The sequence below is a fragment of the Chrysemys picta genome, chromosome 1 (genome assembly GCF_011386835.1).
Source record: "Chrysemys picta bellii isolate R12L10 chromosome 1, ASM1138683v2, whole genome shotgun sequence".
NCBI classification, from domain to species: Eukaryota; Metazoa; Chordata; order Testudines; family Emydidae; genus Chrysemys; species Chrysemys picta.
Genome location: NC_088791.1, coordinates 82284172 through 82311897, shown reverse-complemented (window position 1 = coordinate 82311897; position 27726 = coordinate 82284172). Strand labels below are relative to the sequence as shown.

Below are 27726 nucleotides of genomic sequence, written 5' to 3'. Positions count from 1 at the left end.
TCCCTATGATGGGGTGTATCAGCCCCGCACTGGTACACAGGGGTTAACCCTTCTCTCTTAGCCGAGGAGGCCCCACTCCCCCAGCTCTGCTGGGCATGCTCCAGCTGGAAGCAGGATATAAAAGCCAGCAGAGCAACTCAGTCTGGGTTGACCGCCGGCAGGGAAGGAGGTGTGTCGCTAGCCCCTGAGGGAGCCTTCTATATCATGGCAGTATCCTCCACTCCAGCTGCCATGGAGCCACCGTTTTCCTGCACCACTCAGCACTCCCCATATCTGTCATGCTGGGCCTACTGGGGATCCTGGCCCCAGTGCCCTCCCTTGGAACCTGTCCCTTCCACCAGGGAGGCTTTGCCTATTTCACCATCTCTGGTGCCTTCGAGTAGATGCCCAGAACCACCATGGAAGATAAGCCATGTCTGGCTCCGATGGTACTGCTGGAACAGGAGAGATTCCTGTTATCCTCACCTGATGTGGCAGTGACTTCAACATTCCCCTCCCCCCACCTCCTCCTGATGACTACTACCAATTCCAGGATCTCCTGTGTAGACTGACTGGAGAGCTTCACATCCCCCTGGAGGAGATCCAAGACACTCAGCATAAGTTGCTGGATAATCATTGGTGCTAAGCAGAGTCACTCCTACCAATCAATGATGCCATCCTTGAGCCAGCTCGTACAGTTGGGCATACATCAGCCTCATGTATGCCTACCCCAAAGGGGGCAGAAAAAAATATTATGTACCAGCCAAGCGGTCTGAGTTTCTGTTCTCATGCCTGCCCCCCCAGATTCACTTGTGGTCCAGGCAGCGATGGAACGGGCTAGGCAACAGCATCCATGCTCCATCTCATCTGACAGGGAGGGCAAGTGACTGGACCTTTCAGGCTGCAGTCTTCTCTTCATCCAGACTTCAGTTCAGGACTTCAGATTATCAGGCATTACTTGCCTGTATTCTCACCATTTATAACCTATTCAAATGAATTACTAATGCAACACATGTACACAGCAACTACCAACAAAGCCAACATTTATTATGTCTGCTCACACACAACCCATGAAGAAATAAATGCATTAATATTCATAGAGAGAGGGGACAGTGTTTTGAATCACAGGCATATGAACTTTCATACATTTAGAAAGAACTTCTTCTGATATTTGTTCAGATATGCATTGAAAACATCCAAGGACTCTCCTCTCTTCTGAAAATTACTCAAAAGGATGACTTTTCAGAGAAATTCACTGAACTCCAGTACCATTAAATCCTCACACACATTGAAAATGTATTTTGTTAATTATTACTCAGAGTGCCAAAATGCTAAGTGATTTAAATGACTCGATTGTATATACGTACGACACTCAGATGCCTAGATATTGTGTATATATAATAAAGGGTCCCCTGCTTATCTTTCTGGAATTATAACATTCTCTTGGGAGCTGTTTGGATGATACCTGCAATTGCCCAAACAGTGAGTGGAAGGAGATGACCAAGGAAGAGCTCTTTATAAGATCTGAAACACAGACTAATTATATGGAGGTTAAAAGTGAACAGGTAATAAAATATAGCTATTTTTAACTGCCTACAGCTTGTTCTGCAATGGAATGTTATAAATACTCTTTCTCCGTTTGCCCTTTTTCAGTGCCACTTATGCTAGCGTACATATGAAGACTCTTTAGCACAAGGCAACTCTTTGGAGTAAGAGAGGATTAGAGTGGCGATATGATAGGTGGGATCAGTGGCAGTTCTTCATAGTGGAATTTGGGCAAAGGAACCTATTGGTTGAAGGCCTTGGCAAGGGATGGGCTAAATGACTCAATAGATCTTTTCCATCTTTAACTCCTATGATATAAATATCTGGACTTATTTTTCACATGAACTGGTGAAAGTTTGGGTTTTTTTGTTTTTTTTTGTCATTGCTCTCTCACATGCTAGCCCTACTAAACTTCTGTCAGTTTTATGCACATCTCTTAAACCACTGCAGCAGAGATACATCTAGTAGAAGTTTGAGCATTCCCAGGAAGTTTGTTCCAGGCTACAAACATGTGTGGTTTCCCCTAGACTGAATCTAAAAAGAGGCTAAAGTGAAAAAAAAATTGAAATTCTGGGAGTTTAGACTCACTTAAAAGCAAGATAAATTTAGTCATTGTAATAGTTAATATTAATTATCCTGTGTTAAACTTTAAAATATAGTGCTGCAAGTATGTTAAATTAAATAATCGATGTAGATTTTCATATTTTGGCAAAGTCTTTTCTTTTCACACTAATGATGAGAACTTTTCCATTTGCTCCTAATTGGGCATTATTTTGGTTCCACTGTGGATTTAGTACAGATGAGGGATGATGTACTTTGCAAGTCCTATGAGCTCTGTCATACAGTGTGGGGTTTTTTGACTTTGTATTAAATGGCCAGCTAGTTCACTAGTATGTTAATATATGTGTGGACATAAGTCATTGTAATGCACACAAACTAAAGTTAGACCTGTGTAGACCTCCTGTGTAGACCTGCCCCTTGTCTTCACGAGACTACAAAAGTTGTGACTGAAACAAAATTAGACTAGAATTTTCTGAAGTCAGATATCTTGTCCACCTTTCTTGTGATTTTCACTTTTACGTTTCTCATTTAAAGCTATTTTAATTGAGGTTCTGTGCATCTTATTAGTATCATACCCTAGCTACTAATGCTTATTTCTTCTGATTTTCAGTCATGTCTATTATTTCTGTTTCTTGTATTGAACTGATTTCTACCATTGGCCTCTCCAGACTTGGGGATCATGAAAATAGAAATGGTGATGTCTGCAAGAATGGCAAGTTTCTATTCCATTTTCTTGATTAAATGACTGTATATGCTCCCGAGTTGTACTCTATGTAATTTATCAGCCAATATGTATGAACAGTGTATTTAGAAACAAAGAGGACCTATAGCTGAAATCCTCTAGTCATGGCAGTTTTTTCCTTCCTAAATTTGTGTCAATCTAGTTCTTCCTAATTTATATCAGATCAAAGAAATGATTTAAACTCAATAGATGGGATCTTCAAAAGTTCTTAAGTGATTTAGGAGCACAAGTCCCATTGACTTTCAATAGGGCTTCCACTCCTAAACCACTTAGGGGCTTTTGAATATCCCATCTCATGAATATTTTCTACGTATTTTAGTGCTGTGGTAACTTGTATTGAATGACTACTGATTATGATCTTTAATTTGTTTCTTTTTCTAGTCACTACTTGACCTACTTGAGCTTGTTTATGAAATTTTGGCAATCATGTATTCTTCATTTGCCAAGTCATCTAATGAGTAGTTTAGGTAATCCCTTTTACTATTGTAATTCTATTTTTTTAGAATCCAGTTTCTAGAAGATGTGTTTCTTAATCCATGAGGAGTTCACTGTAGATGATGATCCATGAAGGTTTCTCTGCTGTCCCTTTGGCTGCTATTTCATAAGCACATAGTTGATGTAATAATTTTATAAACATTTGCAAGAGTTAATGTCTTAACTGTGCTGATTTTAGCATGAAGAATGTTAATACTTACATAGAAGCCTTGTTAAAGTCAATAACTCTATATGCTAAATTGTATGATTTCTTGTATTTTTTTAGATGTGGAAAGGGGAAGAAACCTTGATTTGACTGAAAGTGCACCTGTTTTATTACTTTATGGAAATCCAGTATTGCAGTTCTTTTTGTTTTTGTTAGTGTGAGGAAAAATATTTTTTGCATCCTTTTGATCTTTGTTGCATGCTGCATATGGTAGTTTAAAATCTTTACTGTTTTAAATCTTCTATTCTTTCTCTTTTATAATGGGCAATCCATTTAAACTAGAGGTTTATCTATTTAGCTTAGATTCCTGGGTTGTAAATTAAGTGTACACAGTCAAGAAAAAGAAACTAGAGGTAATTGAAAACAGCTTGATGAAAATATCTGCTAAATATACAGCGACAGTCAAAAGAGCAAGAAAAATGTGAGGGTTTATAAAGAAAGGGTTAGAAAACAAAACCCAAAATATGTTGGCTTTATATAAATCAATAGTATATCCTCATCTGGAATATTGTGTTCAGTGCTGGTGCCAACTCTAAAATACAAGAGAAATATAATGGGTCCAAAAACCAGACAATGAAATTGATTTGAGGCAGGAAGAGACTCCACTGAAGAGAGACTGAAAGGAATAGAACTCTTCAATTTAAAGAGATGATTGGGGATGTTTTAGAGACATGTAAAATAATGTATGGTATAGTGAAGGTCAGTTGCGCATATCTGATTACCCTTTCTCATAGTACAAGACCAAATCATGACGAAAAGGGCATTCAAAGAAACTGACAGGTAACAAATTTATATCTGATAAACTAAATACATTTTTAACACAACAAATACTTAACCTGTGGAACTTGTTGCCATAAAATATTGAGGCCAAGAGCTTAGTATGATTAAAACAAAGTATTAGAAATTTAAATGGATAATGAGAACCTCCATGGTTCTATATGGTAGGATAAAAATGAAAGATGACAAACTCCGTTGCATCCAGGCATGCACCAAACACTAAGGTCCAAATCCACAAAGGTATTTAGGCTCCCAACATCCACTGGTTTTTGTACAGCACTTAACACAATGGGTTCCTGTTCCATGACTGGGACTTACAGGTGCTGCTGCAATACAGATGATGATGATGATTATGATGAATAACTAATTAGGAAATCTGCCTCCTCCGCAGGCAGATTATTCCATAATTGTCAATTATGGGGTTTCTTTCATCTTCCTTTGAAGCATCTGGTATTGGCTGTAGTTGGAGACAATACTTGACTATGAGGTGGACTACTGATTTGATCTGGTATGGCAAAACCTGTGTTTCAATCAGTTGTTCCTGCTGAACTATTTGGCAATGAGAGCTGGGCTTTAAAGTGTATATGATGTCAAGTAAATGATCACAGATCACCTAACTAATTAGCTTTGGTTAGTAAATATTTATTACACTCAACCTAATTATTAGCTAAATACAGTTTTATTGTGTCAGTAGTTTATTTGTATCCTTTTTATATTGTGTTCTAGATGGAAAAATGATAGCTTTAGAACAGATAAGGGTATTGGTTGATGCTGAATAATTTATCCTGTGTTACATTGCTGTTTCAGGGGATCCTTTGACAGCAGGACCCTATGTGCGTTTTGCCTCAGCATTAGTAAATACACTTTCTTTCTACTTGTTGTTCTTTTTGGCCTTAGAGGCCATTGTTCGAAAGAAAGGGAAAAATTGTTACAAATTGTGGCCTGTGTTATAGAGGTCAGATTAGGTTATCATAATTTCTCTTCTGGCCTGAAAATCTATGAAAAAATGTAAATAAGAGGCACAGGTGCCAACTTTCCATTGTGCCGGGAGGTACTTGACCCCCGGCTCTGCCCCAGGCCCTGCTCCCACCCCACCCTTCCCTTAAGATCACACCCCAGCTCTGCCCCACCTCTTCCCACCCTGTTCCGCCCCCTCCCCTGCCTCATACTTGCTCCTCCCCCCACCCCTTCCAGCCTCCTGCACACTGCAAAACAGCTGATTGCGGTGGGCGGGAGGCATGGGGAGGGAGGGGGAGGCGCTGATCTGCGGGGCCCACTGGCAGGCAGAAGGCGCTGGGGGGGCAGGTGCTGATGGGGGGTGCTCAGCACCCACAATTTTTTTCCCATGGGTGCTCATAGCCCCAGAGTCGGCGCCTATGATAAGAGGCATCATGTATGTTGATGATTATGGATCAAAGTGTACCTGAGAGGAAAAAAGAACTTGTTCTGAGTGTTTTGAAAACCTGATGGTATTTTGCAATGTAGAATTTTCAGTTGAATGCTCAATTAAGTGTGCAATTGCTCATGCAAATTTCCATTTCCAGTAGTACTAGTTCTTATTGAAATTACTCATGCAAAAATATTTTTATTTGAGCATGCAACTGCTCAAGCATCTGTACCATATTTAGTGCTTAAAATACAGCCTTGCTATCTTTCACACCAACAGTTTCTTATTTAACAAAACCAGTAGGGAATGACTTAAATTTATTTTTTCTCTTACATAGCATGTCTCATCCACAAGATGGGAACATTTCCCACAGGAGGTGCCACAGAGTCATATGTAGTACTTGCTTGAAGAAGTTTGTGGGGAAAGTCCCACCCTCTTCCAATCCTCTTCTGATCGGGCAAAAGTGCTGACGAAGTTAGAACCCACAACTAGATTTTTTTGGAATCTTGAAACTTATCACAGGCTAAAGAGCTGCCTGTTGGGTACTTTTGAAGATAAATAGACAGATCAGCCAATCAGACACAGGTGAGGATGGCCATTCTGGGGGCAAAGGGTGTTTTGCGCCTCCTGGTTAGATGCACAGACCTGGTGCTGTGAGTTAAAAAAAAGTTTCTTGAAGAGGAAATAAAGTATTAGAAGTAAACAATATTAGAAAATGAGAGGGAAGAAAGTACTGTACTACAAGTAAAAGAGAATTGTCACTATACGTTAGGGACAGATCTTTGTGCATCCAAAACTTTGTTTGAAGCCAATTTGCCTAAGTAAGGACCACAAGATTTGCCCTAAGAAAATTAGAAACAGGATGGAATTGAGTGGGTTTAATACAGATCTTCTCCATGAAAAAAAAAGGGAGGCTGTGAAGGATTGTTTGTAGGCAGGACCTTTTATATGCTCAGTTTCTATAGTGTTTACAGATAGGTGAAGCAAGCGGTCTCCAATTACTAGTGACAGTTTGGTGGCATGTGAATCCAGGCATGTGACTGTGAATCTGCCAAGGCAATATATGCAGAAAACCCAGGCTGGTGAGTAAATTTAAAAATTAAGTTTGAGAATTTGTTTACAAGGTTGAGCTGAAAGACTGCATCAAAGGGAAGACCACAACACACAATGGGAAAGTGTCTGAATAAGAAATAGATTTAAATTTGATTTTTTTTCTTTCTGTGGCCTGGACTTGGTTTGGATGAGAGAGTACTTTTTATTTCAATTTCTTGAATTCTTAAGTTGAGATCAATGCTATCGGTAAAAAACCCTAAACTATCCTGAGAAGTAGAAGCCTGATCCAGCAAGATGCTGGAGTCCTCCTCTGTAAGCTCAACATCCTCAGCTCTCTCTAACATCAATGGGAGTTAAGAGTGTTTAGGGCAGTGGTGGGCAGGCACGGCTGCCCGCAGCTCCCATTGGCCAAGAACGGTGAACCGCTGCCACTGGGAGCTGTGGGTGGCCGTGCCTGCGGACGGTCAATGTAAAACTGTCTCGCGGCCCACCAGTGGATTACCCTGACAGGCCACAGGTTACCCACCACTGGTTTAAGGTGACCATATTTCCCAAAGAGAAAATGGGACACCCCCAGCCGCTCACCCAAGGCCCCCCACAATGCTGTTGCTGCTCACTGGAACCCTGTAGGTCCCTCCCCGAGGCAAGGCTGTTGTGCATGGCTGGAACACTGTGGGGGCCCCTGCATGCTGGAACGCTTCCTCTCCCTCCCAGCCCTGCCTCTCCCGCTGCAGGGGGCTGGCAACTCTGCTTGCCCCCCGCACGTTCTTCCGCACCACACCCTACTTTTTTGACAAAAGTGAGCCCATTTGCTCTTGCCAACTGATAAAATCAGCAAGAGCAAACCAGATAAATGCCTCCTTTTGAAAAAAAGTCGGGATGGCTGGGACAGGGCTTAAAAAAGGGACTGTCCTGGCCAAAATGGGATGTATGGTCACCCTAGTGTTCAGTACTATGCAGGATTGGGCCCAAGGAGACGTGACCATGACACAGAATATTCTAGACTTCCCTCCCACTCCCATCTGTGACATCATGGAATGCCACAGCATTTTCATTGGTTGCACAGCTCCTGACTGGGAGAACAGCACTATTGTATACAGAGCAAGAGACAGAGTATTAATGATGTCACTAAAGCAACATCAAACATTTTATAGTAAAGACAGCAATTCGACTTTCATTGTAGCTTTTACTGTCTCCAGTAAAGGCCTATTAGCAACTGAAACAAAGATTTTATTTGAGAGAGATTAGTTACGAACTAGAGAATGTGCCACCACATTAACACTTACTTTTCTTAAGCAACAGACTCTGGACTATGGTGTAACTTCTCAAATTCTTTCTGAAGTGTTTAGCAGTATGCATGGAAGCAGTTAAACTACAAATTAGATTTCCTTGCTTTCCCATTTGCTGCTTCAGAGATAAAAGACAGCAACCATCAGGTAAGTGAAGAACAAATTTATTTGCAAGTCCAACAAAAATCTGGACTATTTGCAGATGTAGAAAAGGAAATAACAACCAAACTCTCAAAAGTAATTATCAAACCATGTTAAAGAAGCAGTTTAAAAATAATGAAAAACACAGGAGGTAAAAACATCTATTATATCTATTATAAATAAATACTAATTACTTAACTAAATGATCATACTATGCAATAGTCTTACAACTTTATCTTTCTTTAGGAGCTGTTGGTCTATCAATCCTGAAACCTAAGAGAGTCAAGGCTGATAGTCTTTGCTTCTAAATTCTCTCTGGGTTAGTACAACTGCATTTTCTACGTTTAAAACAATCCTGGTTCTTTGCCGGTCAGTGGTAGTTTGCCATTGAATCCATTAGGACCAGGATTTGGCCCAGAAAAAACATCCCCAGTCACGGAACACTGAAGCACAAGTTTAAATCTCAGTGAATGGGATTTAAGTGCATGTTGTGCTTAAGTGAGAAAATTCATTCCTCAGTCATCAGTTGCAGGATAGTCTCTGCAACAGTTCAGCATGTCCTCATGGTACTGTTTGGGGTAACTATTTCGGTGTGTCCACAGCATTTATAGCCATGGTTATACTAGGTATGGTCCTGGGATCCAGTGTTTTAAAAAGGAAGTTTATTAATAGCCCCAACTGGCTTAATGAGAGCAGGCTCCGGGCAGGTGCCACTCTCCTGTCCAGCTTCACTCCCACTTTTGTCCTATGTCCTTAGCACTAGACAAACATGGTGGGTTAGCTAATAGCTTTTATTGGCCCCATTTCTAGTGCTGGGAGAGCCAGGCTTTGGAGCTGACAGAGCTCTTCTGGCCTGGCTCTCAACAGAAGTGGGTGGGTCCAATAAAAGCGATTACCTCGCCCACCTTCTCTGTCTGTCTGGTATCCTGGGCCCAACAGGGCAGCACCAGCCCTGCAACCACCTGCAGTGCAGCGTCCAGTCTGGTCCCGCCCAGCCAATTATTGCTGAATTTCCTGGGGGGCGACAGCCTGCTCCCCAGTAGGGGCCGAAGGAAGCGGGGGGGGGGCACCCCCATAGGGCCCGGGCAGGCAAACCCAAGCGGGGTGGGTGGAGGGAGCGCGGCCTAGGCTGGGGGAGCGGCGCAGCCCCGTCGGGCCCCGCTCAGCGCCGGGTCCCCTGACTGCGGCCCGCGGGAAGGCCGGGTGAGGCCAGAGCGCTCCCGGCCCAGCCTGCGGGACAGGCAGCCGCTCCCTGGCAGCGGAGAGGCCCCTCCCCCAGGCCGGAGCCGGCCAGGCTCCCCGCCCAGCGGCTGTCTGTCAGTGGCGGAGGCTGGCGCCGCCGTCCCGCCCCTCAGCTGCTGCGGCGGCGGCTCCTCCTCCCGGCGGGCAGCCCCCGCTGTCACCGAGCGTGCGGGCCGGGCGGCGCGGAGAGCGGGTGTCCCCCTCCCCGGCGCCGCGTCCGCAGGCAGCCGGCGGGACCGGGCCGCCGTAGCCATGTTGAGGCGGATTTTGCAGCGGGTAAGAGAGTGACAGCGGCCGGCCCGGGCAGCCGCGTGGGGAGGCGGCTCCGCTTCCTGCTGCCAGCGGCGGCGGGTCAGGGCAGGGGGCAGGCGGCGCGCGTGGCCGCATGGCGCCCCGCGCTCCTGCCTCCCCAGGCCCGGCTGCTTGCGGGTCCCCGCCCTGCCCCTTCGTGGGGGAGGCGGGTGGAGGAAGCACATTCCCTGCTAGACAGGCCCCTCCTCCCCCCGAGCTGTGGGGCAGCCTGCCGGCGGTACTCCCCGGGGGGAGATTCCTCTCTCCCGTCTCCGCAGCGTCCAGTGCCAGGCAGGATCCAGGCAGTGCCCTCGTCTCCTGCCCCCCAGTCTGGGCTGGGCAGGGCCCCCTCGTGTGTCTCGGATTTGTTTCTGCCCCGCCTGGTGTAGGCCGAGGCCAGGGACTCCAATGGAGAGAGGGAGCGGAGGGATGCAGGCCCAGGACCCAGCTCCTCTCCACCTGACTCCAGCTGCAGTAGGTGGTGTCCGCCTGATGCTGGGCCGGAGGCCCGTTCTAGTGTCAAGAGAGGGTTAATGGCAGGGCTCTCTGGCAGGGACGTGTCTCTGCTGGGGTTGGGAGACATTACTCACTCTCCGAAGTCTTGTGTTATTAAACATACATTTCTTACATCTCCCTCTGAAGCTCTCCGAGCCATTATACGCTAACACACTCACAGAAGATCAAAATAAACTCAAGTCACACTGATAGCTCATCTCAATTGATTGGCCTCTTACAATTGGTATGCGTACTTCCACCTTTTCATGTTCTCTGTATGTATAAATATCTTCTGTCTGTGTGTTTCACTCTTTGCATCTGAAGAAGTGAGCTGTAGGCCACGAAAGCTTATGCTGAAATAAATTTGTTAGTCTCTAAGGGCTTGTCTATACTTACGCGCTGGTTCAGCGGCTGGCAATCGAACTTCTGGGTTCGATTTATCGCGTCTTGTCTGGATGCGATCAATCGAACCCAGAAGTGCTCCCCGTTGTCTCCGGTATTCCTGCTTGCTGCGAGGAGTACACGGAGTCGACGGGGGAGCCTGCCTGCCGCGTCTGGACCGCGGTAAGTTCGAACTAAGGTACGTCGACTTCAGCTACGTTATTCACATAGCTGAAGTTACGTACCTTAGTTCGATTTGGGGGGTTAGTGTAGACCAGGCCTAAGGTGTCACAAGTACTCCTGTTCTTTTTGCGGATACAGACTAACACGGCTGCTACTTTGAAACCTGTCAAGTCACACAGATTCTGTAACTCAGACCCACAGTAATCCTGGGTAGTATATTTCCATCCTACTCCCCTCTGGGCTCTGGTTAATAAATAAACTCTAAAGTCAATTGAAATACAAATGTAAGCCAGGATACCAAAAACTACCAGTCAGCTGTCTCCTATTTTAGGAATTGGTTCCTGTGTAACTTTAGATAGGTTTAAAAATCAACTTGTGCTATTTGATTCTGAACCCTGTCTCTCGTTCTGCTCTCATCTGCCTTTAAAAAAATCTCAATTGTTTACCTTGCTACTATGTTGTTGTGTTACCTGCCCTAATAGGTTGTTTGTGATTTACATGGATGTTGACCATGCAATATTATGTGCAATAAAAAATAGATGACAAACATGGTTGTCAAAAACATTTGGTTTCCACTGGAGTTGAATAACTGGTTCAAAGTGCACAGGGAATGCCTTCATCTTTAGTGTTCAGCATTGGGATGTACAGAATAGAGTTGAGTCACCCAGCTAGTTGAAAGGGTGTGCTCTAATTCCTGCATAACTTTCTTGCAATGTCAGTGTCATGTAGAACTTAGTCATGTATAAGTGGTGAAAATAGCCAACTTTGGTATTTGACACCAGCTTTGAAAATTGCCTGTTTTCACAAGCATATTTGTGAAAGGGTTTGAAGGCTTTTGAAGTTGTTCTAATAATACTCTATGTAAGGAACATGTATTGCAAGAATGATAATAAATCCTTGTTATATGTGAAGGAAGGATATCTGTGTACATGTTGGTGTACTTTGAAGTGTGGGGTGACTGATTTTTCTTGTGCCTCAGACTGTATTTCTGCCATAGTTTCTAATCAATCAAAGTTTTTCCTTTTGCTTATTTAAAAGTTACTGTTTACAAGGAATAGTTTCCTGCCTGAAATATGATTTCCCAAAGAATTAATAAGGTAACAGCAAAAAACAGGGAAACTTTACTTCTGTGCTGATCATTTTAGGTATTATTAACATTAGTTGATTTTTTTATTGATTCTGAGAAATGATCTGCTGTTTAGAAAAACTTACATGGTTGTTGGAAATGTGGCCCAAAATATAAATTTAAGTAACATGATCTTTTATAAAATCTAAGGCATATATAAATGTTCCCACATTTTTAAAATTTCAGCGAAGACCGTTGTTTTTAAACAAATAAACATTCCCTTGTCATTTTTGAAACTCAAACTAGAACTAACTGTGAGCAAAAATGAAACTGATTTCATTCATTTTTATTGTTTAAGTAGAAGGAAATACAAAATATAAACGAGGCATAGTGACTATGTGAACCTTTCTTTTTCTTTGTTATTAGTAACATAGATAAATAAATGTTTGCTTACAACACATGATTAAGTTCACAGTGTCCCTTTAACAGAAAATTATGTTAAAATTATACAAACAGTTGTATTCATGAGTTACATTAGAAGCAGCTCCTGGTATGTGATTAGGGCCCTACCAAATTCATGGTAATGAAAAATACATCACAGACCGTGAAATCTGGTGCCCATCTTGGGTTCCTACCCTGCACAGCACTCCAGCTGCTGGTCCCAGCAGGGGATGGGGAGAGACAAGACTTCCTCTTTCCCTACATGGGCCACTCCTGGGGTGGGTCAGACCCACCTCTGGGAATCTGTCTGAGCTGCAGGAAGCTGCACGACTTGAGCTGTCCCCTTCCCCCATGCGGAGAGGCTGTGGCTTGAACCGTCTCTCTCTCCCACACACACACCTGTGTGGAGAGGCTGCAGCTCCAGTTGTCAGCCATCCATGCTGCTGGGAAAACTGAACATATGGTAACTCCCACCCCCACCCCATTTCTGCACTGATGCTGGTGGTGATGGTCCTGGCTTTAGAGCTGGGTTGCTGGCCAGCTCTGAAGGCAGCACCCCTGCCAACAGCAGGGCAGAAGTAAGGGTGGCAATCCCACAATCTCCCTACAATAGCTTTATGGACACCCCCACCCTCCCCCGACTCCTTTTTTAGTTGGGACCTCCATGGTTAGAACACCTGAAATTTCAGATGTAAACAAATGAAAACATGAAATTGACTAATTTTAAAAAAAACCCTGGCCATGAAATTGACCAAAGTGGACCATGAATTTGGGAGGGCCCTATACTGAGTTGACAAAATATGAGGAAGACTCCTGACTTGCACTGGAGTTAATAACTATCCATAATTTTGTGCTTAGATTGTATGAATACATACTAGAAGTATACACTTTAAAAAGTGAGATATTATGTTTTGAACTGGCTAATTTAAAGCATGTATTGGTTTCTTCTATGCTTTTAAGCGTGTGATATTTGTACACATTTGATTAATAATGAAGTTTAAAATTACACACATTTTGCAGTCACTGAAACAGGTATATTTGCAATATTTTTTTCTTTGTGTCCATAACTTGAATTTGGTTAATGCTTTTTTTCCTAAGCCAACAGGTAGTCACGACTAATAGTATATCATGAATCCTGAAAGTGTGTAACATAGGGAAATCTCCACCTTTGTAACCTTTCACTTTGCATAGCAATTATAAAACAACAGCAACTGAAGCTGCAAAAGCACTGTTTCATGCACAATTGTGATCTTTTTCTTTGAAAAGTATCCTTTCAGTTTTTTTGATAATAGAAAGTAAACAGAATACTGATTACTATTCATCGTAGTTTTTGAAGTTGGCATAACCAATAAGGGATGCGTGTCTTTTTTCATTCCCCCTCTTTTTTAGCCAAGATGTTGTGTTGGATATAATGATTTAGTCATCTGTTGTGTATTGCATCCTGTGTCTTATCTGTTTTTTATATATTGTCTATTAGGCTCCGTTTCTGCAATCAGGTTTGGATGGATGGACCCTTGCATTCATATGGAGCCCCATTGACTTCGTTGGGTCTCCATGTGGATGCAAGGTTCTGCCTGCATGGATCTCATTGCAAGATGGGGGCTGAGGACTTTGTCCTTTGAGGCAGGAGCTGTTTCATTTTACCTGTCTGTAAAGCAGCTGGCATTCTTCAAAATAAGTAAATTATAATATTATACAGTACACAGTGTTTCTAGGATGTGAATTAGTTTAAGTAATAGCATTGTGTAATTAATTTCAGTGGATAAAAAGTGATGTACTGAGGGCTTGGAATGATCTTATGTGATGTTAGTTTGAAATGTGAAATTACCTTTTAATAACTTGAAAATAGTCCTTTCTCACTAAAATTCTAAAGGAAAAATGTTTGTGATTAGGTTTCTTCTTCTTCTTTTAAAAATAGCACACACAACTAGTAAAATAAAGGAACAAAGCTAATGTCCTGAAAATTGTTCAGGAGCAGAGACTTAAGCAATGCTGTCTTTTTATATTTTGATTCTTGCATTTAATATTTGTTAGGGAATTCAGAATGATTGAACAATAGAAGCCTTATGCTGTATTTAAATCTCTGCTGGGAAAATTGTGTAACTTCATGTTCGTATATTGTTTTTTCATTTATTTTTAAAGAGGTTGAGTTAAATCTAATTTGAAAAATGTTTTAAAGGGTACTGCTGATAAATTTGAGTACAGCTATACACAGAGAAGTGACTGTAAAAGTGACATCGTGGGAACCCATGTTTATATTCTCAGTGATTTCATGAGATGTACTAGGTTTCCAAATTTAAAATAAATAAGTAAATATATGTAAAGCATCACCTGATTTTCAAAAGGGAAACTGTTCTCTTCCCCTTCTTTCTTTGTTGTTGGTGGTCATGTTTCTGCATTTGGTTAGCTTCCAGTTTTGATGATACATGAAGAATACTGTGTAGTTCACCTTGTTTTTCAGCAGCTGTATTGGCTCCAGTGCTAACAGTAGTAAACTTGTACTTGTAGTTAAAATAAACAAATATGACTCAGGCACACAGGAAGCAGATCAGTTGAATAAGAAGGTGCTAGTTTTACATAATCATTTTTCCAGCGCTAACCATACTTCAGTGCTTCAGAATTTTAATCTTGTAAAAATGTTTGTAATAGTTTTATGTATATATTATGTAGATAGCTTTTCTCTCCCTCCCACCCACACCACAGAAATTTATTCAGGAGTGAATAATTAAAAGACAAATAAACAAGAAAACTAAAAGGGCATCAGCCTTCTTCTATCCTCTTCTGGGTTATATAATATGGACCATACTTATAAAGCTGTGTGTATACACTGTGATGTTCATAGTGCATGGTACAGAAGTGTTTATGCTTGAAGCCTAAACTAAATGTGTTTGTTCTTAAATGTTTAGTAATGAAAAGATCAGTTAAAAAGATTCTTTCTCCAATTTACTGATAAAGTCCATGTACACTGTACATTTGAAAGTTGTACTGTGGATTGATTTTGAGGTTTCAGCGTTTTCACAATATCCTACTAAACTTGCATTTAAATTTTTCATGATACTAAGTAGTTTGTCTCTGCTATATTGCTAATGGACATGTACATTTCTCCAGTTTTTGAAGGGTAATTAAAAAAAAAAAAAATAAGCACACACAAACCCCTTTGTAGCATGCTTTTTCCTGTGTTGTAGGCTGGAACTATGTCTGTTTTAAGTAAGCATTTTACTTTCAAAAGGCTAGAAAGATTTTACCATTATTGTTTAATAACTTTGGCTAGTATTTGCATAACACCAGGAATAAGACGTCTTGCAGTGCATTTCAGTGTGACTATAGCACACCTAAGGTATTTCATAAAGCAGTGACTTTAATCAAGCAAGCAGTAATAACATCTTACGTTATATAGCACCTTTCATCCTGAACATTGCAGTAACCATGCATTTGCAGGGCCAAATGCTTTAAAGCAATTTGTGTTTTACAAGCTATCAATATTTAATATGCATAACTCATGTTGAAATGCAGACATCTCTGGGGTGAAGCATGGCAACTGTTTAACCATGTACAGTAACATTATGTAAGAATTTACAATGGAAAGAAAATAACATTTTCTTTATCATTAGTTGCTTCAGCAGATCTCTACTCTGGCACAGACGCACATGTTCCAGAAGTGTGGGTCTAAAAGTGTCCACCCTCCCATTATCCCTTTCTTTCCTCCTATGTAGGTAGGCTGCAGAATAGTCTTCTTGCATCACTGCCAAGGGCTAGCAAGTTTGCTCATTTTTCTGTACTTCCATCTTTCTATTCTAAGACTTCACTGCTAAAGTACTTGAAGGAGCATTCTTTGAATTTTAGGTTCTGAAGGATGGAACCAAAGACCTGCTTTCATTGCAAGGGGTCCAGAAAAGGTACATCCCTTAGGGCAGACGCTCTCTTTGTATCAGAAAGATCTATTACCACTTGGGATAAATTGTGTACTGGAGACATTTGAACAGATGGGAACCTAATTGGCTCTGAGGTTTCGAGAATTAAAGTTTCTCTGTTGTTAGGGCCTGTAGGAAAGTCTCTCCATCATCCTCAGAGTTGAGCAGCTTGTGGTTCTAAGAGTACATCTACACTACCCGCCGGATCGGCGGATAGTGATCGATCTATTGGGGATCGATTTATCGCGTGTAATTTAGACGCGATAAATCGCTCTCCCATCGACTGCTGAACTCCAGCTCGGTGAGAGGCGGAAGCAAAGTCGACGGGAGCAGTGGCCGTCGATCTCGCGCTGTGGGGATGTGAAGTAAGTGATTCTAAGTTGATCTAAGGTATCTTGACTTCAGCTACGCTATTCTCGTAGCTGAAGTTGCGTATCTTAGATTGATCCTGCCCCCCTAGTGTAGACCAGGCTTAAGAATTCCCTTCTCATAAAAAATGGGTTAAACAGCTGATCTGACAGTCTGAAGTTGCTGTTTCTCTATGTGAGAAAAATTTAGTATCTGAGACTCTCTGTCAGTGTGAACATGCATATATCTTCTTTGGGATTCCTCAGTGCCGGGGGGTACAAGAATGATGTCTGGGCATAACCTTTGTTCAGATGGCCACAGCTCATGTACTGTGTGGCAAGGTGCTTCTGCCTCAAATTCATAGAGTTTCAAGGTGAAGAAAAGTAGAGTAATAACAAGATGCAGTATTCTCATTCCTCCTTCCTCCCACTTGTCTAAGATAGATAAGTCTTTCGTCTGGGTATGTGCACATTAGAGAGGAAATTTTGCAATAGGAGTAGGTGGAACAGGCAACATTTCAGTCCTGTAAGCTTTTTGGGGAGGGGACCGTGCTTTTCTTTATTTTATATACAACATCTAGTATTTTGTGTGTATTACAGGAAACAAATTCTTAATAATTATAATTGAAGAGATTTCTTCTCTCTTCCCAGTGTAATCTTTCAATTTTTTTCCTCCCCTCTGGATAACACAAAGGTGCTGGGAGCTGTATGACTGTCCTTTTTCAAAGTCCTGATTTCATTAGTTCAAAAACAGATGAAACCTAGAGCACATTAATGGAGCCAAGGATTATTGTCCACTACTTGGATGTTAGCCATTTAAAAATGCACACATACATAACTAGTTCAAAGCCCCTCTTCTTTTCACATTAGTCTCACATAGAATCATATCCTAACTATTAGACCCTACAGATCTTATGGGTGTCAATCTCAGAGGGCTCAATAGCCTAGGGCGTGCCAATACCAATCTTGCTCAACACCCATGATGACTTGGGCTTGATTATCCTCTCGCTTAGCAAGTGTAACTCCATTGACTTCAGCAGAGCTACTTCTTGTTTATACCAGTATGAGTGGACAATCAGACCCATTGTGAACATCTGGGTCCATGTAGCAATTTTGCTGGTCAAGTACAGAGAACCTTTTCCATTGGTCCCCCTCATCCATGCTGTTGAGGACTCCATTTTGTTGTACTTTACAGTTTGAAGGGCTATTACTATGAGCTATTAAGTTCTTGGTTATAAAATATGGTTCCACCTTTACTTCTGATGAAAACGTAAATCTCCTTCTGCCCACATCCATCTCATATGAAGTTGAGGGGAGAAGCCCTCCCTTTTTCCAACTAGGAACAATAAAGTGGGTGCTAGGATCTTTTAGTTTTAGATTACAGGTTTTTACTCTCATTGCTTTTTCATTCCCATGAAGAAAAGGGGATCTGTGTCCAATGCTGATCTCAACAAATGTTTGAATAAAACAAAATTTCATATAGTAACGTAATTCCTTCTGTTAGCAAGATTGCTTTGGAGTTGGACACTCAAGATGCATCCTTCACCATATCGAGAAGGCTATGAGATACCTAAGGTTCAAGTTAGGCAACAATAATTTCCCATACAAGTTGCTCCTGTTTGGACACACTGTTCCTTCACCAATTCTTTATTAGTGGCGTTTGCTCACCTCTGTCATCTAGAACTTCAGGAATATTCATACTTAAACAGTTGGTGTATTAGAGCTTATTGCCACAACATGAGATTTGGGCGTGGTTCAGAAATCCCTATCAGAAAGTGCTTCTATGCCTTTACCCTCTGTTCCCTTTACTGCAGCACAGCTGATTCTAGGAGCCCAAATTTGGGCAAGTCTGTTCTTGTTCTCAGATCTCTTTGCTCTGGGGAGAGAATCACTAAGTCTCTCACCCTGGCAGTTAGGATCTTTGGACCTTAGTTGAGGAAGAGTTATATTTAGGTGAAATCTAGTAAAATTGATTAGCAAGTTTCCAGATCTTCACATAGTAGACATATGCTTTAGACATAAAAGTATTGCAGTAGTTTGACCTGAAGGTTGACTATTGACTGACAGTAGATGTAGGTGTAGCTCATAGGGTGTGGATGTGAGTTAGAAGCTATTTGTCATCAAAGGGGGCCTTCATGATACCTTTGCCCCGCCCTACTTATCTGACCTCCTCATTTTTTGTGTTGCTCCCTGCCCCCTTCATTTCACCAGTGTTGCTAGCCTTGATACCTTGCTTTCCTATAACAGTCTCTACATTCTTCCATCCTACTCCCTACCTGTGGAATGCCCTTTGTGTTTATACTGATCTCCTTTTTAAATCCCATCCCAAGACCTACTTCTGTTGTGAAGTCTTTAGGAAATTAACTGGTTGGTAAGGGTATGTCTACACTAAGGGATTAATCCGAATTTATATAATTCGAATTTGGGAAACAGATTGTATAAAGTCGAATGTATGCGGCCACACTAAGCACATTAATTCGGCAGTGTGCGTCCATGTACCGGGGCTAGCATCGATTTCTGGAGCGTTGCACTGTGGGTAGCTATCCCATAGCTATCCCATAGTTCCCGCAGTCTCCCCCGCCCATTGGAATTCTGGGTTGAGATCCCAGTGCCTGATGGGACAAAAAACATTGTCGCAGGTGGTTCTGGGTACAGCCTCACCCCTCCCTCCCTCCCTGCATGAAAGCAACGGGTGGCAGACAACCATTTCGCACCTTTTTTCCTGGGTGAACACTGCAGACCCAATACCACGGCAAGTATGGAGCCCGCTCAGCTCAAGACAGCAGTTATGAACATTGTAAACACCTCGCGCGTTCTCGTGGAGTTTATGCTGAGCCAGGACCAGAAAAACGAGGCCAGGAGGCAGCGGCAGCGGAGCGACAAGCGTGATATGGACATGGACACGGACACAGAATTCTGTCAAACCGCGGGCCCCGGTGCTTTGGAGATCATGTTGTTAATGGGGCAGGTTCTATCCATGGAACGCCGATTCTGGGCAAGGGAAACAAGTACAGACTGGTGGGACCGCATAGTGTTGCAGGTGTGGGATGATTCCCAGTGGCTGCGGAACTTTCGCATGTGTAAGGGCACTTTCATGGAACTTTGTGACTTGCTGTCCCCTGCCGTGAAACGCCAGAATACCAAGATGAGAGCAGCCCTCACAGTTGAGAAGCGAGTGGCGATAGCCCTGTGGAACCTTGCAACGCCAGACAGCTACCGGTCAGTCGGGAATCAATTTGGAGTGGGCAAATCTACCGTGGGGGCTGCTGTGATGCAAGTAGCCAAAGCAATCACTCAGGTGCTGCTACGAAAGGTAGTGACTCTGGGAAATGTGCAGGTCATAGTGGATGGCTTTGCTGCAATGGGATTTCCTAACTGTGGTGGGGCGATAGATGGAACCCATATCCCTATCTTGGCACTGGAGCACCAGAGTACCCAGTACATAAACCGCAAGGAGTACTTTTCAATGGTGCTGCAAGCACTTGTGGATCACAAGGGACGTTTCACCAACATCAACGTGGGCTGGCCGGGAAGGGTTCATGACGCTCGCATCTTCAGGAACACTCCTCTGTTTAAAGGGCTGCAGCAAGGGACTTACTTTTCGGACCAGAAAATAACCGTTGGGGATGTTGAAATGCCAATAGTTATTCTTGGGGACCCAGCCTACCCCTTAATGCCATGGCTCATGAAGCCATACACAGGCAGCCTGGACAGGAGTCAGGAGCTGTTCAACTACAGGCTGAGCAAGTGCAGAATGGTGGTAGAATGTGCATTTGGCCATTTAAAAGGTCGCTGGCGATCATTACTGACTCGCTCAGACCTCAGCCAAACCAATCTCCCCATTGTTATTTCTGCTTGCTGTGTGCTCCACAATCTCTGTGAAAGTAAGGGGGAGACCTTTATGGCAGGGTGGGAGGCTGAGGAAAATTGCCTGGCTGCTGATTACGCGCAGCCAGACACCAGGGCGATTAGAAGAGCACACCAGGAAGCGCTGTGCATCAGAGAAGCTTTGAAAACCAGTTTCATGACTGGCCAGGCTACAGTGTGAAATATCTGTTTGTTTCTCCTTCATGAAAACCCGCCCCCTTTATTGACTCATTCTCTGGAAGGAACCCACCCTCCCCCTTCCCCCAGCTCGCTTTCAAACCAAATAAAGTCACTATCGTTTAAAAATCATTTATTCTTTATTAATAGATTATAAAAAGAGGGAGGGAACCCGGGTGGGGTTTGGGAGGAGGATCGGCAGGAAGGAAAAGGCCACTAAAAAAAGGTTAAAAAAATGACAGCCTTTTGGTTGGGCTGTCCACTGGGGTGGAATGGGAAGGTGTACAGAGCCTCCCCCCACCCCCCGCGTTCTTACACGTCTGGGTGAGGAGACTGTGGAACATGGTGAGGGGGGAGGGGGGTTATACAGGGGCTGTAGCGGCACTCTGTTTTCCTGCTGCCGTTCTTGAAGCTCCACCAGACGCCGGAGCACGTCTGTTTGCTCACGCAGCAGCCCCAGCATTGCATCCTGCCTCCTCTGATCTTCCTGCCGCCACCTCTCATCTCGAGCATCCCTCCTGTCCTCACGTTCACTGGCTTCTTTCCTATACTTTGAAACCGTGTCCTTCCACTCATTCAGATGAGCTCTGTCACTGCGGGTGGATTCCATGATTTCTGCGAACATCTCGTCTCGCGTCTTCTTTTTCCGACGCCTTATCTGTGATAGCCTTCGGGACGGAGGAGGGAGGCTTGAAGAATTTGCAGCTGCTGGAGGGAGGGAAAAAAGGAGAGAATTTTTTAAAAAGATACATTTTGCAGAACAATGCTTATACTCTTTCACGGTGACCAACACTATTCACATTACATAGCACATGTGATTTCTGTGCAAGGTCGCATTTTGCCTCTTAATATTGAGTGCCTGTGGCTTTGCTGCTAGAGATCACAGGTCCGGGCAACAGAATTCGGCTTGCATGCAGCCATGGTAAGCCATTGTCTTTCTGCGCGCTCCTTTCCCTCATACCAAGCAAAGCCCGTTGAATGCTGCGGTTTTCCTGTTAACATTCAGCAGCAGCAGCAGAAAACAAACTAACCACCCCCCCCCATCCAATTCTCTGGATGATCGCTTTACCCCTCCCCCCACCGCATGGCTGGTATCAGGGAAGATCCCTGCTAGCCAAACGCGAAAAGCTCTGGGCCAATTCTCCCCCCCCCCACCCCCTCCCGCGCGCTTGGCTAACTGCAGGGAAGGATTTCTTTTCAGCCACAGGCAAACAGCCCAGTAGGAACTGCCACCTCTGTCCCCTTAATTAAATTCCCGTATTTCAATCAGGTTACCATGAGCGATATCACTCTCCTGAGGGTTACACAGTAAGATAAAGAACGGATGTTGCTTGAATGCCAGCAAACACCGGGACCATACGCTACCAGGCTTTGTCATGAAATGATACCAGATTACTTGCTGCAAGCATGGCACGGTCAAGTGTCCTACCATGGAGGACGGAATAAGGCTGCACTGCCCAGAAACCTTGTGGCAAGGCTTTTGGAGTACCTCCAGGAGAGCTTCATGGAGATGTCCCTGGAGGATTTTGGCTCCATCCCCAGACACGTTAACAGACTTTTCCAGTAGCTGTACTCGCTCCAAATGCATCCCAAGTCCTCAGGGCAAAGTAATCATTAAAAACCCTTGCTTTTAAAACAAGTTTTATATTTTAAAAGGTAAACTCACCTGAGGTCCCTTCCATGGGGTCATGGTCTTGGATACTGGGTTGGGAGGGTACTTCAGTCAGGCTGAGAAAAAGATCCTGGCTGTTGGGGAGAACGGAGTGCTGGGTGCTCTCTGCAAGCTCGTCCTCCTCCTCCTCTTCCCCGTCCGCAGAATCCTCAGGTGTAGCTGATGAGATTATCCCCGCCTCGGAATCCACGGTTAGAGGTGGGGTAGTGGTGGCGGCCCGCCCTAGAACTGCATGCAGCTCGTCGTAGAAGCGGCATGTCCGCGGCTCTGACCCGGAGCGACCGTTTGCCTCCTTTGTTTTTTGATAGGCTTGTCTGAGCTCCTTGACTTTCACGCGGCACTGATCTGAGTCCCTATTGTGGCCTCTCTCCATCATGCCCTTGGAGGTTTTTTCAAAAGTTTTTGCATTTCGTCTTTTTGAACCAAGTTCTGCTAGCACTGAATCCTCTCCCCATATAGCGATCAGATCCAGTACCTCACGTATGGTCCATGCTGGTGCTCTTTTTTGATTATCGGCCTGCATGGTTACCTGTGCTGATGAGCGATCTGTGGTCACCTGTGCTCTCCACGCTGGGCAAACAGGAAATGAAATTCAAATGTTCGCGGGGCTTTTCCTGTCTACCTGGCCAGTGCATCCGAGTTCAGATTGCTGTCCAGAGCGGTCACAATGGTGCACTGTGGGTTAGCTCCCGGAGGCCAATACCATCGAATTGCGGCCACACTAACCCTAATTCGAAATGATAAAATCGATTTTGGCGCTACTCTGCTCGTTGGGGTGGAGTACAGAAATCGATTTAAAGAGCCCTTTATTTCAAATTAAATGGCTTCGTTGTGTGGACGGGTGCAGGGTTAATTCGATTTAACGCTGCTAAATCCGAATTAAAGTTGTAGTATAGACCAGGCCTAAAAAAGCAATAGATGGTAGCTGGTACAATATAAAAAAATTAGTTATGAGAAATACCAATATAAGTGCCAGGCATCACCTTGATGTATATATCATATTCCTTTCTTCCACTTTTGATCCATTATTTGCCTTTTAGATTATACATTTTTAGAGGTAGGGGCTATGTCATCATCTTCTGTGGTTAGAAATCTTCTACCATATTATGGATGCTACTGCACTCTAAATAATAATTTTATAGCTAGAATGAGACTGTATTGTTCTCTCATGTTGTTTTTTGTCTTCTTTCATGTTTCCAGCAAATAGACTAAGTAACAAACAGGACACAAAATGGATAAACTTGTAGCAGTGGCCATTTCAGCAACAACTAAAGGGGGAGGATGCAACAAGAAGAGGTTCTCTCTTCTCCTATCTCTTGTCATGGTCACCATTGCCCACCTCTGTTAGGTGCAGTGAATTCAGCTAATTTCCCACAACCACTCACCTCATCCTATTTGATCTTCACAGACTTCTTTAAGGTGTACTGTATGTTAGGAGCAGTACAGTAATTATATGACGGATTTGATCAGATAGATTTAAAATTATATTTAATTACTAATACAAATCTGTAATCCTGGAGGGGAAAAAAGAATATTATTTATAAACGCATATAGAATCTATACTTCAATTTCAAACTAAGGGAGAAAATTACATTTAGAGGCATCTTTATAAAGGGTTATTTATTGATTTGTTTAAAAGATTTTGGAATTCTTTTCCAAGACAAATAATGTTATGATATTTCTGTTTCTGAAGTATGTAGACAAAACTTATTCCTGTAGCCCTCTCCCTTTAAAATTCTGTATGCAGAAAGTGTGAATACCTTATATAAGATTGCTTACAAAATTACAACATCAGTACTTCATTCACGTTCTAACCCTGTCAATGGAATTCTTAAAGTAAACTTTGAGTTGGCTCTAGATTGGGAGTGATTGATGGTCAACGGTTCAGAGACCAAAAGTAAAATTTTACTATAAGAGTAAACAAATCCTTGTTTTTTCAGAACAATCTGGACCCACACAGAATTTAAGAGGGAGAAAAATGTTATGCTATGGAAGAATTTTTTTTTGTGATTGGCTGTTTCAATAACTTTCCTTGCTAAAGTTTGCCTTGTTGAGGATGTTAACTTTCTTTTATGATTCTGATGAAGCAGTGGAACTTTTGAAGTAGATAAGAGAAGGAAAAATGAATCTCTTGCTGAAAAGTAGGATGAATTGGCTGAGGATTAGTAACCTGAATCTATTTCATGAGACTTTGAATGAAGTAGTGTTTACTAATTTGTTTACTGGTTTGAAACTGTAATTTGGAAAGAAACATGTACTGGAAGCAAATGAAATATACACCTTCATTTTATAGGATTTCTTGTTGAATAAGCTAGTCTAATTTAATTGGAAGTTTGATCTATGAAGCAGTTTTAACTTGAGTTTTCTACTTATCCTCTATATTGAAATTTGGTGATTTGTAAAGTAATATTTTTTTATTTACTTACTATCATATCAGTGGGCCTACTTTTCTACTGAATAATCTGACAATTATAAAAACGTTGTTTTAGTTATCAAAACTCCACAGTCTGAAGAGGAGTATGTTAGTATTTATTTAATACCTTGTTTAAGAGGCAAAATTTTAATTTCTAGGAATTTTTCTATTGAATAACCATTTAACTGTATTTAGCTGTAATTTGAATGATAATAAGTGCAGTTTGGCTTAGTTCTTTATGTATTAAATTCTTATATATTGTTGTGTATTGATCTTTCTAATAAATACTCCTTACTCAAGTGATCATGTCAGGGCTTGGCAGTAAGTATGGATTGTACACTGTTGCATTGACTATTTATGCAGTATTCTTGTCAGTTTATTCAATTTACTATTGATGTAAAATCTTAAAATTATAAACAAATTTATAAAAGACATTCGTTTTTGCAACATAGACTTCAGACTCAGTTTAATAAAATTTATATTTCTTCCGTTTCAGACTCCAGGCAGAGTTGGGTCTCAGAGCTCGGATTCGGATTCCTCTGCAGCCCCAGGAAATGCAGTGGATGTGAACAATGAAAGTACTTCAGAGGTACTGTAGAATAACAATATATGGAACTAGGTTCTTACACTTGGCATCTGATTCACCTCTCTTTGAGAGGGACTTTAATTAGACAAAATCTGTGTAAATGGACAAATGTGTTGTACCAGGAAATTAACAAATGTTTCATAGCATGCATGAATTAGTGAGTTGAATTTGTGAAATTTTCTAGCTTAAAATGAGCAGACATATTCTCAATAGGCTTCATAGTGAAATGTCAGCACATATGTGGTTAAGTGAGAACAAGAAATATGTAAAATATATTGCTAATATGAAATAATTTCATCTCAGGACTTTGAGTAAAGTGACATGATCCTGTGAATTTGCGTGAGACATCAGTGATTCTACATTTGATATCAAAAAGAACCTGCATATTGGTGTAATATGCTTCAGATACATCAAGAATTGTGGGGTGTCTGCGTTTTTATGCGGTCAAGTTGCTCCGAGAACTGATGAAGAACTCAGGCATAGGGCTCGTGCATCACTTGCTTTTTCAAGCTACTCTCTAGTTGCCTTAAGAAATGCCTAAATAAGTTGACTAATGCAGTGACTAGTGGCAGACTGGATTGTTCCTGTAATATAGTATGTTTGAAATTCCCTGTGAGCATGTAGTTAAGTGCAGAGGCGAATTGAATCACTACAATAAAGTATGGTTCCTTTGTGTTGAAGAGTCTAAGTTAATGATAGGTGAATCTCAGAAAGTTCAGATATTTACAGTATCTAACCTCAAAATCTGTTGTGGTCTCCTACCCAACTGGCTTAAAATGTTCCCTTCCTTCTTTCCATGTACATTGTGATCTGCTGCCCATGTCCCTCATAGCCAGACCTATTGTAGGACATCTTCCTCTCATTATAATCCCATCTGATCATCTAGTATTATATGGAATTGAGAGTCCCAATGGATCATTCATTCTGTTCCAGGCAGGCAGGTTTATCTTTCTAAATCTCCCAACCCAGGGCATTGTAGGATCTGAATGGAGACAATAATTTGGGCCCAACAGAAGATCTGGGGATCTATGTAGACTGTCTGCACTACAGAATTAAATCAACGCAAGTTGTGCCGATGATCATAAACTGCTATAATTACAGCACTTGTGCATGTTCACACAACTCTACTTGTGTCGGCGGAGTGTGTCCACAGTTGGTGCTGCAGCATAGAGAAAGAGAGCAGTGCACTGTGGGTAGCTATCCCATGTCATGCAAGGGACATGACACTGAGGAGCACTTCCTTAATGGAAGCTCTCATAGCTGTGTATAAGTCTAGATGTCCTTAGGGAACCTATCCGAAGGGGTGGTGTGAAAGGGGTACTGCGAGATGCAAAGAATGTGTGTGGAGAGTGTGGGAAGGGCAGGGCACACAGTTCTGTATAGGCTGCAGGGGAAGGCGAGCACACATGTTCTGACTGCAGCATCTCTTGTCCTCCATCAGTTTTATCAACTGGTCCACTAAAATACATTCCTAGCCATGCTTCCTCTCCAGGCTATCTATTTTCAATTTTTCATCAATTGTCTTTCTTCATGCCCTGTGCTCAACATCTGTGGTATCTGACGATAGGAGGCCCTCCCTAAATATGTCCTCCTTACTCCTCCTGTGTTGCCTCCTTATCTGGTGGAGGCGCTCTGTTGGTGTGTAAGGGGTTCCCCTGAAGTGCACATCTGCAGAAGCACAAGAAGCAATAAACAGAGGCACTCACAGCATTGAATCATTATAGTTAAATACACCTCTTTCTCACTCACTCTCCCTTGGCAAGCATGCAGCTCATTGAGTGCCCTAAACATGGTGAGTTTGGCCCGGGGGGGGGGAAGGTCCAAGATGGAACAAAGGGTCTACGTGGCTTTTTAAGAGGATCACTACAAGCGACTAGGGACACTATTATAAATTCTGCCACCATTTTCCACAGGTGGAGGTAATTGAAGCCGATATCTCACTCCTGAGGGTAAACAAGGATCCAAGGGTGCATCTCTGGCATTCATGCGGCTTCAGACCAGGTCTCTATGCTGCTTGTTTGTTTGTCAGTTTGGTCCTTGCACAAGTGATTGCCAATTGGCGTGAGAGAGTTTCCTACAGTGGGGGAAGAAACAAAGCATTTCTGCCAAGGAATCTTCGGCAGAGGATTGGCAGGTACCTCCAGGAAAATTTCCTAGAGATCTCTCTGGAGGATTCCTGTGAAATCTCAGTGTGAATTAACGAACTTTTCTGCAGGGCCTGCACTGCGTAGCTGTAGGGGAATGGGAAGCAGACGCAAATACTTCTTCTCTTGTACATTTCTATCCCTTTACCCACTTCTAGTACACTAAATGAAAGAAAGGACAGCGCTATCTCATGTAACTGAATAGTATCAAATCAAAATTAATGCTTACCAGAGCTCCCCTCTTGTGTATCATGTGCGCCAGAGCCGGAGTGTTGAGACTGCCTTGAACCCTCTGGACTTGAGAAGAGGTCCTGGCTTGCCATGCCTACAGGACGA

The 27726-nt window shown here is 42.6% G+C and overlaps 2 protein-coding genes across 7 annotated transcripts in view; one reads left to right on the top strand and one right to left on the bottom strand.

The window, feature by feature from the left end:
- The first annotated feature begins 9529 nt into the window (after positions 1–9529).
- EEA1 (early endosome antigen 1) overlaps positions 9530–27726 on the top strand; it is a 118858-nt gene continuing 100661 nt past the window's right edge. Inside the window, exons 1-2 of one of the 6 annotated variants that reach the window (XM_065560510.1) lie at positions 9530–9692; positions 25157–25249. In XM_065560510.1, coding sequence (XP_065416582.1) covers positions 9669–9692; positions 25157–25249 — 117 coding nt within the window. In that variant the 5' untranslated portion in view covers positions 9530–9668. Of the gene's footprint in view, positions 9693–10005; positions 10182–25156; positions 25250–27726 lie in introns of those variants that run through there. The other 5 variants (XM_065560524.1, XM_065560535.1, XM_065560532.1 and 2 more) reach the window with 5 other exon arrangements.
- On the bottom strand, positions 20614–22785 carry LOC135974116 (uncharacterized). The gene is made up of 2 exons (XM_065560552.1): positions 22242–22785; positions 20614–21283 (listed from the first exon to the last, which is right to left on the bottom strand). The coding sequence occupies exons 1-2, from the start codon at positions 22768–22770 to the stop codon at positions 20727–20729; spliced, it is 1086 nt and encodes a 361-aa protein (XP_065416624.1). The 5' UTR covers positions 22771–22785; the 3' UTR covers positions 20614–20726.

What these genes read in the sequence shown, in the direction of transcription:
- LOC135974116 (XM_065560552.1), bottom strand. Translation starts at nt 22,770, where the DNA reads ATGCAGGCCGATAATCAAAAAAGAGCACCAGCATGGACCATACGTGAG. An exon ending in CCCCATGGAAGGGACCTCAG is followed by an intron (nt 21,284 to 22,241) that starts GTGAGTTTACCT and finishes CCCTCCCTCCAG; the next exon opens with CAGCTGCAAATTCTTCAAGC.